Raw genomic sequence first — 13,052 nt, 5'->3', positions numbered from 1 at the left:
CGGGGTGGCCGGGGCTGGGGGCTCGGCATCCGGGGGTGTTCGGCATTTGGGAAGGGTTCTGACGGGACGGGGCGAGTTGTGTGCGGGGGGAGTGTTCCCGGTGTTGGGTGGGCTGGGGAAGAGACTTTTTCCACTCGGGGAGTTGTTGGCCTGTGGGGTTCCCTGCTGTGGAGAGTTGTTGATGCCAGTTCATTGGATGTGTTCGGGAGAGAGTTGGATGTGGTTCTTGCAGCTGGAGGGGGGGGGGGGGGAGTGGAGTGGGCGTGGGAGGTGCTGAGGTGGGTGATCAGCCATGATCTTGTTGAATGGCGATGCAGGCCCAAAGGGCCGAATGGCCTACTCCTGCACCTATTTTCTATGTGGTTCTCCTCAGAGCAGAGATGCTTTGACACAATGTGTTCAAAATCATGACATTTGGATAGATATGAATAAGCAGAAACTATTTCCAGTGGAAAAAGGGTCAGTAGCCAGAGGAAAGATATTTAAAGGTAATTGGCTAAAAAACTAGTGGCGACACAAGGAAAATAAAAATTACACCGCGAGTTATGATCTGAAACGCCCTGCTGGAAAGGGCAGTGGAAACAGATCCAATAGAAACTTTCAAAAGGGAATTGCAGAAATACTTGAAGGGGAAAAAAATTACAGGAAAGGGAATACTCGCATTAATTTACCAAAGAGCCAACACAGGTACGATGGGCCAAATTGGCCTTCGTCTGTGCTGAAATTAGTTATGTACTGAAGTGAACATCAGTACAAGGGGCAGCAAAAGCATTGCCACTTGTGTGGTGTCCCCATCCAATGTCTTAACTTTCCTGCTCATAAAGGCAGTACTGAAACGTAAAATAAATGCGTTTTTTTTAAAAAAAAGGAAGCACTCTATTCTTAGCTAGAAGCACGCAACAGAAGTAGTAATTTAGTTACAGTGACCGAAAACCACCAAGTTAAAAAACTTAAGGCCAGTTTTTAATGAAATAAAAAGTTTTATTCTAATGAATAATTGTTCACAGAACATACTAGCATCAAAATAGAAGAGACATCGATTTGCACGAGTGCCTGATCAATTCTAAACATCAGACTTAGTTACAAAGTGAGTTTTCTAGTCCCACTGCAAGGTGAGATCATCAACATAAATTGATTCGGTAAGAGAAAGACCTCTACACATTAAATATTATTAAATTAAAATGCTCACATCTGCTACACATTAAATATTAATTTAAAATTCACACTTCACATTAAATATTAATTGCCACAACACACTTCCTCTGCATATGAAATAATAATTTAAAATTGCCATAAAGAATCATCAATAAATAAACGAGCTTTCATATTCCTTTTGTATTAGTAACAATTACTGATATGTAAACAGCAATATTGCATTCAAGGTCATTAGTACTGAGGTGACCACTGCAGAATCAATTACTGGGGTCATAAAATGTTACTGCAGCAGAGAACTGGTGTCCAACGGTCTGTTCTTGAAGGTGGAAGACCGACTCCCACCCTCTCAAGTCTCTGCATGCGGGAAACCGGTCCAGGCATCGTCTTTTACGTTTGCCACAGGCGCCAAGGGTGCGTGGAGCTCTGGCCAGTTCACGCCGAGGACAGTTCCACAGCGACCATCGCAACATTTCACAGCGTTCATATGCTGCAGGATCGGATGACTCTGGCGGTCTGCAGCGAGTGCCCTGCTGCGAGCTGCTGGGTGCAGTTAGCTTCGGCTCCCGGGGACGCGGCGAGGACAACGACAGAGAGGGCGGCGGGGCGCGGCGAGGAAGGAGCAGGGAGAGACGCCGGGACCGGCTTTACAGCGTCCAGGTCGGGCGGGGAGAGGCTCAGCTCATCTTCAGTGGCGCTGTACACCTGGAACAGGACGATTGAGACTAAAAACAGGAGCAGCCTCTTGGTCATGTCCTTCTCTGTAGGAAGTGACCTCCTAACCTGGAGAGAGAGAGAGAGAGAGAGAAAAGAGAGTGCATGTTAAAAGGAGAGATCCAATACTTTATATAACTGAAGTTTGCAACATAATTTGAACTATTTTTGTTTTTTGCAGTAATATTGACAGATTAGTACCTGGCCAGGTGGATAGAGAACTTTAAGAGAGCGTCTCTTGCGTCGAATAGTTTTCTTATTTTCCTGCATTGGCTCGAAAGTGAAGACCTCGGGCAGTGTCGACCTGCGGCCAGTGAACCCCGTAGTCTGCTGGCTCAACTCAAATCTGTTTGTAGTGTAAATGACATCCATCATGTTACAGATTTGTGAATGAATTGCAATCCCCAGGCCGCTCGCTCTATTATGTCCATATCCCTGTCCCGCCCCTCGTTCCGATTGGACCGCTTTAAAACGTCACAAAGCACTTACCTTCTATCAGAAGTTGCTGCTCTGCTGCCATTGGCTCAGAGTTTGTCCCGCATGATATGTTTTAATGACTCAGTGAAAGGTCGACGTGGCAGGAAAATTTCCCAAATTGTGCGGTTTCTTAAGTAATTAAGTGGGCGGTAGAGAGATAGGGAGACGGAAAAGTACCAGGTCTGTTATTCTTTTAGAAAAAGATATCAGCGCGAAGCAACTATGCATCAAGAAACATCAACGAGAATTAAAAGTTGGACAACAAAAGGCACTAGGAAATTTGAAACTCCACAAGATAGAAAAGGGGGCGATAATTGATCAGCTAGTCAAACTTAGAGAGGATAAAATCCCTGGTCTGGAGGGTTTGCATCCGTGCATACCAAAATAAACTACAATAACTTGTATTTATATAGTGCCTTTAACCTAGTAAAACATCGCAAGGCATTTCACAGGGGTGTTATAAGAGGAAAGCATTTGGCACTGAGCCACATAAGGAGAAATTAGGACAGGCGACCAAAACACGCCACCTCGCACATATCTATATTGAAATGTATTTGCCATTTGTCCGCCAGTCCTCTGGAATTATTCCCTTTTTCTGATTAATTTGTATAAATATATAACAGTGTCTCTGCTATTTCTTCCCTAGTTCTCATCCTTGTTTTCAAATCCTTCCATAGGCTCACCCTTCCCTATCTCTGTAATCTTCTGATCTCTGTAATCTTCTCCAGCCCTACAAACCCCCCGAGATGTCTGCCCTCCTCAAATTCTACCCTCTTGAGCATTCCTGATTAAAGTCGCTCAACCATCGGTGGCCATGCCTTCAACTGCCTGGGCCCGAAGCTCTGGAATTCCCTCCCTAACCTCGCCGCCCCTCTATCTCTCCTTCCTCCTTAAAACCTATCTCTGTGACCAGGTGTGGCGCTGTTAACGACTCATGCTAAGTTTCGGCGGGAGATTAGCAATGGTGCTATGGTATTGCGCCCCAATCTCCTGCACGCAGAGATCGCTCCTTTAGCGCCCCAGCACCTAAATTGGCTTTGCGACAACAGCGACAGCTTCGCAGGCCGCTCCCGGGGTGAAATTTAAAGGCGAGGTAGCTGGCTGATGATGCGGCTCCCCCGCATCCCAGTGATCCAGGTAGGAGGGTTCCTCACCTGCAGAATATGCAGCTTGGGCCTTTCCCTTTAACTCAGGGACGAGCCCCTCATACGTGGCCCCGTGCGTAGTGCCGCCGAGCCGTGCGTCTCGCTCCTGCCGCGGACAAATGGCAAATACATTTCAATATAGATATGTGCGAGGTGGCGTGTTTTGGTCGCCTATCCTAATTTCTCCTTATGTGGCTCAGTGCCAAATGATTTAGTGCTCCACTTCCTTTCAGGGGCGGTAACCCCAATTTCTCACAAGAGGTAAGATTTCTGTGCCTCGCGAGTGTCATGGGGCGCTACCCAGTTTCTAGGCCATTGTTTTTACCACATAAGAAATGGAAACTTTGGACAGGCTAAAGGGTCTCAAAACAACAGGGATTGTTGGTATTTTCCCCAGAACGCTGAAAGGGACTCGGGAGGAGGTTTGTGGTGTGGTGACCATTGTTAAGGGAGAGTCAATGCCAGTAGATTGAAAACAAGATAATTTAGTAGTCATATTGATAAAGGGCCGACAAAAAAGACACAAGTAAGAGCCAGCGCAGGCTCAATTGGCCAAGCAGCCTCCTTCTGTGCTGAACTATTCTATGATTCTACAGTAAAGGCTAAAAGCTGTGTAGATATGGGGTAACGCCTGGGATGGGATAGGAAACTGGTTGAAAGGGTAGATAACAATGGGCCATTGTGAGAGGAGTTATCTCAGAGTGGGGAGGGGGAAGGGTGGGCAGTACTGAGTGGGAGTAGCTCAGGGCTCAGTGCTGGGGCCAGTGTTGTTTTGAGTTGCATAAATGTCCTGGATTGAGAGACTCGAGGCAAAGTGAATGAGTTGGATAAAATAGGTATGTAGGCAGAACAATAAGAGATGATATTTAATACCAGTGTCAAGGGGGAATGAAAACAGATGCCATTCATACTCCATGAATGACGTTGCAATAGCTAAGAATGAAGTTGGACTAGATCTAGGAATTTTAGTAGACTCAATGCTAAATATGTACGACCAATGCAGAGCACCAATCAACAAATCAATAATCAGCATACGGAATGCTTTCCTTTATTAGCCGAGGCATAGAATATAAGAGCAGGGAGGTTAAGCTTGAACTGTATAAAACACTATTTAGGCCACAGCTGGAGTACTGCGTGCAGTTCTGGTCACCACATTACATGAAGGAGGTGATTGCACTAGAGATGATACAGAGGAGATTTACGAGGATGTTGCCAGGACTGGAAAACTTTAACTGTGTGAAAGATTGGATAGGCTGGAACAAAGGAGGTTGAGGAGAGATATAATTGAGGTGTATAAAATTATTAGCCACTAGATAGACTGGATAGGAAGGGCCTATTTCCCTTAGCGGTGGGGTGGGATGGGGGAGGGGCAATAACTAGGGGGCATAGATTTGAAGTAGTTGGTTGAAGGATTTGAGGAGCGATGAGGAAAAATGTCTTCACCCAGAGAGTGGCGGGGAACTGGAACTCACTGCCTGAAAGGGTGGTAGAGGCAGAAAGCCTCATCACATTTTAAAAGTACTTGGATGTGCTCTTAAAGTGCCATAATCTACTGGGCTACAGACCTAGTGCTGGAAGTTGGGATTAGGCTGGGTAGCTCGTTTTCAACTAGCACGGACACGATGCGCTGAATAGCCTCCTTGGGTGTCATAATTTTTCTATGATGATAAAATAAAGGTAAAAGGATGTTGGACTGCCCTGAATCAGCTCATCTGCTGCCAAAACCTGCATCCATGCCTTTGTCCCCTCTAAACTTGACTATTCCAATACTCTCCTGGCCTGCCACCCATCTTTCACCTTCCATAGACTTCAGCTCATCCAGAGCTCTGCTGCCCATGTCCAAGTCCCCTTCACCCATCAACCCTTCTGCTCGCCGACCTACATTGGCTCCCGGTCCAACATCGCCTTAATTTCAAAATTCTCATCCTTCATAAAATCAGAGAAATTTACAGCACAGAAGGAGGTCATTCAGCCCACTCCAGGTACTTTAGCACAGAAAAATCTAGGCTTGCACTCCTGGAAGTGCTGTCTTTTGGATGAGACATTAAACCAAGGCTCCGTGGATGTAAAAGATCGCATGGCACGATTTCGAAGAAGAGCAGGGGAGTTATCCCCGGTGTTGTGGCCACCTTGAAGGGATCCTTGAAGCATTTGCTCTGCGCATCTGGGGCTCGCTTGCCATGTCAGAGCTCTAAGTAAAGCGCTAAAGACACACACATGCACACACATATAAAGATACACACTTATATAAAGGTACACACATATCTAAAGATATACATATTTAAAGATACATACACATATATAAAGGTACATACATATATAAAGATACACACATTTAAAGATACATACATATATATATATAAAGATACACACATATAAAAAGGTTCACACACTTGTACAACAACAACAACTTGCATTTATTTAGCACCTTTAAAGTAGTGGAACATCCCAAGTGCTTCACAGGAGTATTATGAGACAAAAGATTGACACCGAACCACATAAGGAGAAATTAGGACAGGTTACCAAAAACTTGGTGAAAGAGATAGGTTTTACAGAGTGTCTTAAAGGAGGAGGGAGAGAGGTGGAGACGTTTAGGAAAGGAATTCCAGAGCTTAGGGTCCAGGCAGCTGGAGGCTCGGCCACCAAAAGTGGGGCAATGAAAATCGAGAATGCGCAAGAGGCCAAATTAAAAATTGGGGATTTTCACCAAGGAGCAGCCAATCTGCAACACCAAATTGATGCCCAGATGGCAATGTGAAATTCTACCTGCCGTGGGAGCAAAACGGGTTGTATCGTGTTGGTCAGCCATTATATGTCCTGTAAGAAATCATGGGATAAACTGATTTTTTTTTTTTTTATTCGTTGCCAATCTTTCCAATTCTTTGTCAAATCACAAACGCCAGAGGTCACCCTGCACCTGTCAAGGATCACTCTGCGCCAATGCTCTTAGCCAAAAGGCCTAGAGCCACTGCACCATTCCTGAAAGTACTGCAATACCAAGTTCGTGCCATGGAGGTGGGTGTGTGCCCCCCACCCACCTCCGTGGAGGTGGATGGGTCAAGCCACCCCACCCACCTCCTATTAGGTCACAGGAGAATTCCAGGCATGTCAGCTAAGGCATTGTACAAAGAGGCTAAGGCTGTCACAAGGTCATAACTCAGGAACAGGCCTTCATGTAGGAATGACTCGGCCTGATGAGAGGTCAAGCAAGGAGCCTTGTAAGCAAACTGTCCAAGGGAAGGTAGCCAGAAATCCAAACAAGAGATAAGTGGAGGGTTGATCTCATGCGGACAGGTGGGGTTTGCTGTAGGTACCTGTTCCCCTGTAATTGGACAATTGAATAGGTAAGACATGATTGATGTGCGGCAGCCACTGGCCCATTGAAGACCAGTTAAACAAATACTTTGGTTCCGTTTTCACAAAGGAAGACACAAATAACATTCCGGAAATACTAGGAGATCGAGGGTCTAGTGAGAAGGAGGAACTGAAGGATATCTTTATAAAGCGGAAAATTGTGTTCGGGAAATTGATGGGATTGAAGGCCGATAAATCCCTGAGACCTGATAGTCGGCATCCCAGAGTACTTAAGGAAGTGGTCATAGAAATAGTGGATGCATTGGTGATCATTTTCCAACAGTCTATCAACTCTGGATCAGTTCCTATGGACTGGAGGGTAGCTAATGTAACACCACTGTTTAAAAAAGGAGAGAGAGAGAAAACAGGTAATTATAGACTGGTTAGCCTGACATCAGTAGTGGGGAAAATGTTGGAATCAATTATTAAAGATGAAATAGCTGCGCATTTGGAAAGCAGTGACAGGATCGGTCCAAGTCAGCATGGATTTATGAAAGGGAAATCATGCTTGACAAATCTTCGGGAATTTTTTGAGGATGTAACTAGTAGAGTGGACAAGGGAGAACCAGTGGATGTGGTGTATTTGGACTTTCAAAAGGCTTTTGACAAGGTCCCACACAAGAGATTGGTGTGCAAAATCAAAGCACATGGTATTGGAGGTAATGTACTGATGTGGATAGAGAACTGGTTGCAGATAGGAAGCAGAGAGTCGGGATAAATGGGTCCTTTTTAGAATGGCAGGCAGTGACTAGTGGAGTGCCGCAGGGCTCAGTGCTGGGACCCCAGCTCTTTACAATATACATTAATGATTTAGATGAAGGAATTGAGTTAATATCTCCAAGTTTGCAGATGACACTAAACTGGGTGGCAGTCTGAGCTGTGAGGAGGACGCTAAGAGGCTGCAGGGTGACTTGGACAGGTTAGGTGAGTGGGCAAATGCATAGCAGATGCAGTATAATGTGGATAAATATGAGGTTATCCACTTTGGGGGCAAAAACACAAAAGCAGAATATTACCTGGATTAGGAAAGGGGGGAGTGCAATGAGAGCTGGGTGTCATGGTTCATCAGTCATTGAAAGTTGTCATGCAGGTACAGCTGGTGGTGAAGAAGGCAAATGGTATGTTGGCCTTCATAGCTAGGGGATTTCCATATACGAGCAGGGAGGTCTTACTGCAGTTGTACAGGGCCTTGGTGAGGCCTCACCTGGAATATTGTGTTCAGCTTTGGTCTCCTAATCTGTGGAAGGACATTCTTGCTATTGAGGGAGAGCAGTGAAGGTTTACCAGACTGTTTCCTGGGATGGCGGGACTGACATATGAGGAGAGACTGGATCAACAGGGCCTTTATACACTGGAGTTTAGAAGGATGAGAGGGGATCTCATAGAAATTTACAAGATTCTGACGGGACTGGACAGGTTAGATGCGGGAAGATTGTTCCCGATGATAGGAAAGTCCAGAACCAGGGACACAGTCTTAGGATAAGGGGTAGGCCATTTAGGACTGAGATGAGGAGAAACTTCTTCACTCAGAGAGTTGTTAACCTGTGGAATTCCCTGCCGCAGAGAGTTGTTGATGCCAGTTTGTTTGATATATTCAAGAGGGAGTTAGATGTGGCCCTTACGGCTAAAGGGTTCAAGTGGTATGGAGAGAAAGCAGGAAAGCGGTACTGAAGGACTGATCAGCCATGATCTTATTGAATGGTGGTGCAGGCTCGAAGGGCTGAATGGCTACTCCTGCATCTATTTTCTATGTTTCTAAGTTTCTATGAAATAATGTATATAAACAATGAGCCGAAAGAAACAGGCAGTTGGGGGCGATGGCTTCCCCGAGGTGGATGCATGCCAGCTAGGGCCTAATACCTTGGTCAAGTTTAACCTCTGGGGTGGATTGACGTTGGCCAAGGGCCGAACACCTCCAACAACTCGAGGGAAGACCCAACAGAAGTACCCGCTGCCGCAGGTTGCAGGGATCCACCACTCCAAGACCGCCGTTCTGCCTCTCCATTTGTCCATCTCGTCGTTCCGTTCCTGGTCCGTAGATCGATCTCATCTATCACGGGTCATATGTGCACTATCTCTATTACAATCGCATGTAGTGTCTGATTATGCTTAAAACTGTCGCGCTTTAATAAAACTCTTTTCAACTTCTAAGTCCCTTTGGGGAATCTGTGTGTGACTTGCGATCCAAATCTTACAGCCCTGCCCGATATTCAGTTCCAATGGCTAAATGTTTATAAAGCACTGGTTGGAACCCAGCAGATATACTGCGTCCAATTCTGGGCACCACAATTTAGGACGGATACCGAGGCCTCAGAGAGGGTGGAGAAAAGAATTAATAGAATAGTACAAGGGATGACAGACTACAGTTATGTGCAAGAGACTGGAGTGGTTCTCCTCAGAGGAGATATGGTTTGATACAAAGTGTTCAAAATCATGACGTTTGGAAAGATATGAACAAGGAGAAACTATTTCCAGTGGCAAAAGGGTCAGTAACCTGAGGAAAGAGATTTAAAGGTAATTGGCTAAAGAACTAGTGGCGACTCGAGGAAAATAAAAATTACACCGCGAGTTATGATCTGAAACACGCTGCCGGAAAGGGCGGTGGAAACAGATTCAATCGGTACTTTCAAAAGGAAATTGGATAAATACTTGAAGGGAAATTTTTTTTTTAACAGTAAAGAGCAAAAGAATGGGAATAATCGTATAAATCTACCAAAGAACCTGCATAAGCACTGTGGGCTGAATAGCCTTCTTCAGTGCTGTAACCTTTGCTGCACTCCCTCTATGGCAAGTATATCCTTTCTTAGGTAAGGAGAACAACACGGCACTGCCTATAATGATGATGATGATGAGATCCTCGCCTCGTGTTTCTTGCCTTCTCTCCACCCCCGCTTCCCCCCCCCACCCACCCCACACACACACACACACACACACACGTACACAGGTATCACCTAGGGTCGTGGGACCCTTCCCTCAGTCCAGGGGAACGAAGGGCAGCACAGTGCTTCTGTGTCACTGGACTGGTAATCTTGCTGCCCAGGGACAGCACGGTCCAGCCCACACTGTGATGTGTGTGCGCCAGAGCTGGTCTCCAGTCGTCTTGATTAATCCTCGTCACTGGACCAAGACCTAGCTCTATTAAGCCCACATTTTAAAAAAATCCACGCACAGGCACTTTCCACCCATCAATAGGTAGTTTGGGTACCTGAAATATTAGATCATTCATTGAAACACTTGTGAACTCTTCCCTTTTTGGTGTGGAAGCAAGTCATCCTCGATACGAGGGACCGCCTAAGAAGAAGGATCATCTATGTATAGAAGTGAACATCAGGCGTATTCTACAAGGGGTGGCAAAAGCATTGCCACCTGTGTGGTGCCCCCACCCAATGTCTTAACTTTCCTGCTCATAAAGTACTCAAATGTAAAGTAAATGTGTTTTTTTTAAAAAACATTAATCTTTGCTAGAAGCACACAACAGAATGGGAGTAATTTGTTTACAGTGACAGGAAAACACTACTACGTTGAAAAACTTTAGAGGCCAGTTTTTTTAAATAAAGTTTTATTCCAATGAATAATTGTTCACAGAACATATTAGCATCAAAATAGAAGAGACATCGATTTGCACGAGTGCCTGATCAATTCTAAACATCAGACTTAGTTACAAAGTGAATTTTCTAGTCCCACTGCAAGGTGAGATCAACTCAAATTGATTCGGTAAGAGAAACTTATAAAACAAGACCTCTACACATATTAAATATTATTAATTTAAAATGCTCACACGTCTGCTACACATTAAATATTAATTTAAAATTCACACTTCACATTAAATATTAATTAATTGCTACAACACACTTACTCTGCATATTAAATAATAATTTAAAATTGCCATAAAGAATAATCAATAAATAAATGAGCTTTCATATTCCTTTTGTATTAGTAACAATTACTGATATGTAAACAGCAATATTGCATTCAAGGTCATTAGTACTGAGGTGACCACTGCAGAATCAATTACTGGGGTCATAAAATGTTACTGCAGCAGAGAACTGGTGTCCAACGGTCTGTTCTTGAAGGTGGAAGACCGACTCCCATCCTCTCAAGTCTCTGCATGCGGGAAACCGGTCCAGGCATCGTCTTTACGTTTGCATCCACCTGCCACAGGCGCCAAGCGTGCGTGGAGCTCTGGCCAGTTCACGCCGAGGACAGTTCCACAGTGACCATCGCAACATTTCACAGCGTTCATATGCTGCAGGATCGGATGACTCTGGCGGTCTGCAGCGAGTGTCCTGCTGCGAGCTGCTGGGTGCAGTTGGCTTCGGCTCCCGGGGACGCGGCGAGGACAACGACAGAGAGGGCGGCGGGGCCCGGCGAGGAAGGAGCAGGGAGAGACGCCGGGACCGGCTTTACAGCGTCCAGGTCGGGCGGGGAGAGGCTCAGCTCATCTTCAGTGGCGATGTACACCTGGAACAGGACGATTGAGACTAAAAACAGGAGCAGCCTCTTGGTCATGTCCTTCTCTGTAGGAAGTGACCTCCTAACCTGGAGAGAGAGAGAGAGAAAAGAGAGAGTGCATGTTAAAAGGAGAGATCCAATACTTTATACCACTGAAGTTTGCAACATAATTTGAACTATTTTTGTTTTTTTGCAGTAATATTGACAGATTAGTACCTGGCCAGGTGGATAGAGAACTTTAAGAGTGCGTCTCTTGCGTCGAATAGTTTTCTTATTTTTCAGCATTGGCTCGAAAGTGAAGACCGCGGGCAATGTAAACCTGCGGCCAGTGAACCCCGTGGTCTGCCGCTCAGAGCCAGCCCGCTGGCTCAACTCAAATCCTCTGGGGAGGGACATGCTGTTTGTAGTGTAAATGACATCCATCATGTTACAGATTTGTGAATGAATTGCAATCCCCAGGCCGCTCGCTCTATTATGTCCATATCCCTGTCCCGCCCCACGTTCCGATTGGACCGCTTTAAAACGTCACAAAGCACCCACGGTCTACCCCTCCGCTGGTGATTGGTCAGAAGTCGCTGCCCTGCTGTCATTGACTCAGAGTTTGTCCCGCAGGATATTATTTCATGATTCAGTGAAAGGCAGGAATGGCAGGAAAATTTCCCAAGTTGTGCGGTTTTTACATGTAACTGAATGGGAGGGAGCGAGATAGGAAGACGGAAAAATATCAGTTCTTCCATTCTTTTAGGAAAATATATCAAAACGAAGCAACTATGCATCAAGAAACATCAACGAGAATTAAAAGTTGGGCAAAAAAAAGCACTGCAGGAAACCTGAAACCCATAAGATAGAATAAAGGGAGATAATTGATCAACTAGTCAAACTTAGAGAGGATAAAATCCCTGGTCTAGAGAGTTTGTATCCGTGCATACCAAAACAAACTACAACAACAACTTGTATTTATATAGTGCCTTTAACCTAGTAAAACATCGCAAGGCATTTCACAGGGGTGTTATAAGAGGAAAGCATTTGGAGAACACATAAGGAGAAATTAGGACAGGCGACCAAAACACGCCACCTCGCACATATCTATATTGAAATTCATTTGCCATTTACGCGCTCATTCTGCAAGTTTGTTAAAGACATTGTGTATTTTATCAGTCTCCCTCAGAATTAACTGTATCCGCAAATGTTAATATTGTGCTTCCGATTCCCGAGTCTAAATCATGGCTATAAATTGTGAACCACGGCACCGATCCCTGTGGAACACCATTTTTCACTTTCTGCCAGTCTGAGTAACAACCTTTAACCTCATCTCTCTGTTTTCTGTTTAGTAGTCAGTTTACTATCCATTCTGCTACTTGTCCCCGTCTCCACGTTATGACCTTAGTCATGAGACTATGATTCGGTACCTTAGGAAAATATCAACTATCCCTGGGGAATTTATTTGTTTTGAGCCCGTTTAGCCTGTTGAGAACTTCCAACTCTTATGTGCTAAAAACAATGGCCTAGAAATTGGGTAACACCCCGGAGGTGCGAGACATTGTGCCAGGCGCAGAAGTCTCGCCTCTCGCGGGAAATTGGGTTGGTGAGGCGGTGAGCATCGTTATGAGGGAGTCAGTGCCAGTAGATTAAAAACAGGATCATTTGAAAATCCAAGTACGTTACTGCATTATCCTCGTTCGAGGGAACGGCTATTGAACCGTTGATTCTTATCTACTCTTTCTGTATCTTCAAAGATTTCAATAATATTGATTTAGC

At 45.1% G+C, this 13,052-nt stretch overlaps 1 protein-coding gene across 1 annotated transcript; it reads right to left on the bottom strand.

Annotated features, from left to right (window-relative positions):
- Positions 1 to 960: 960 nt before the first annotated feature.
- Positions 961 to 11,748, bottom strand: LOC139229762 (radiation-inducible immediate-early gene IEX-1-like). Its single transcript, XM_070861337.1, has 3 exons — positions 11,511 to 11,748; positions 10,582 to 11,381; positions 961 to 1,152 (listed from the first exon to the last, which is right to left on the bottom strand). The coding sequence occupies exons 1-2, from the start codon at positions 11,718 to 11,720 to the stop codon at positions 11,082 to 11,084; spliced, it is 510 nt and encodes a 169-aa protein (XP_070717438.1). The 5' UTR covers positions 11,721 to 11,748; the 3' UTR covers positions 961 to 1,152; positions 10,582 to 11,081.
- Between the last annotated feature and the right edge of the window lie 1,304 nt (positions 11,749 to 13,052).

Source organism: Pristiophorus japonicus, chromosome 19, assembly GCF_044704955.1.
Source record: "Pristiophorus japonicus isolate sPriJap1 chromosome 19, sPriJap1.hap1, whole genome shotgun sequence".
Taxonomy (NCBI): Eukaryota; Metazoa; Chordata; class Chondrichthyes; family Pristiophoridae; genus Pristiophorus; species Pristiophorus japonicus.
This window is presented reverse-complemented; position numbering and strand designations above follow the sequence as displayed.

Excerpts from the sequence above, each read along its gene's own strand:
- LOC139229762 (XM_070861337.1), bottom strand. The coding sequence starts at position 11,720 with ATGATGGATGTCATTTACACTACAAACAGCATGTCCCTCCCCAGAGGA. Across the intron at positions 11,382-11,510 it reads TTCTCTATCCACCTGGCCAG|GTTAGGAGGTCACTTCCTAC; the intron begins GTACTAATCTGT and ends CTCTCTCTCCAG.